This window comes from Tupaia chinensis, unplaced genomic scaffold (genome assembly GCF_000334495.1).
Source record: "Tupaia chinensis unplaced genomic scaffold, TupChi_1.0 Scaffold000047_1, whole genome shotgun sequence".
Lineage (NCBI taxonomy): Eukaryota > Metazoa > Chordata > Mammalia > Scandentia > Tupaiidae > Tupaia > Tupaia belangeri.
Genome location: NW_006159505.1, coordinates 2,132,315 through 2,133,134, shown reverse-complemented (window position 1 = coordinate 2,133,134; position 820 = coordinate 2,132,315). Strand labels below are relative to the sequence as shown.

General features: G+C 64.6%; 1 protein-coding gene across 1 annotated transcript in view; it reads left to right on the top strand.

Moving 5' to 3' along the window:
* STARD10 (StAR related lipid transfer domain containing 10) overlaps positions 1 to 820 on the top strand; it is a gene marked incomplete in the record, with an annotated part of 33,365 nt that overhangs the window by 4,653 nt on the left and 27,892 nt on the right. The window contains 1 exon segment of the mRNA XM_027774065.1: positions 134 to 453. Within this exon segment, the coding sequence (XP_027629866.1) occupies positions 247 to 453 (207 nt within the window).

Sequence of the window (820 nt, the reverse complement as noted above, 5' to 3'; positions counted from 1 at the left end):
GGGCCCCCGATACAGCCCAGCGCCCTTCCGCCTTCAGTCCCTGCGGGTCTTGACCTCTCCTTCCGCCCGGACCCTGGACAGCCTCACCCGCGCCCCCAGCGCATTGACTCCCGTCCCCAAACCGGTCTTGCAGGTCCCAGGAAGGTGGCGTCAGCATCTGCAGCCGCGTCGACGTTGTCAGAGCCTCCGCAGAGGACCCAGGAGAGTCGGACTAGGGCCAGGGCCCCGGGCCTCCCTACGCTCCCCATGGAGAATCCCGCGGCCTCAACGGAGACCCAAGGGCCTCGGCCAGTCCTGGGCAGGGAGAGTGTCCAGGTGCCGGACGACCAAGACTTCCGCAGCTTCCGGTCAGAGTGTGAGGCCGAGGTGGGCTGGAACCTGACCTACAGCAAGGCCGGCGTGTCCGTGTGGGTGCAGGCTGTGGAGATGGATCGGACACTGCACAAGATCAAGGTAGGCTTGCCTTCCTGCACCTGCGGCCTCGCCAGCTCTCTCCTGGCTCTCCTGGCCCTCCCTCGGGGCCTCAGACACCTGGCTGTGTATCTGGCTGGGCCCAGAAAGAGTTTTCTGCTAGGAACCAGGGGACACAGACAGCTGAGCCAAGCTCCCCTCACAGACGGGCCAACTGAGGCCTGAAGAGGGGGCGTGACTCACTCTGGACCACTTAGCCAGAACCACAGTGCCCCTGCCTGTCCCAAGGAGGAGGATTATACCTGGCCCACCCAGGAGAGTGGTCTCCCTCAGGGACCTCTCTGCCTGAGGAGCCTTTACCTGGCCCCTGACTTGAGTCACTCCAGATGGGAGATCAGGCCCTTCTTTC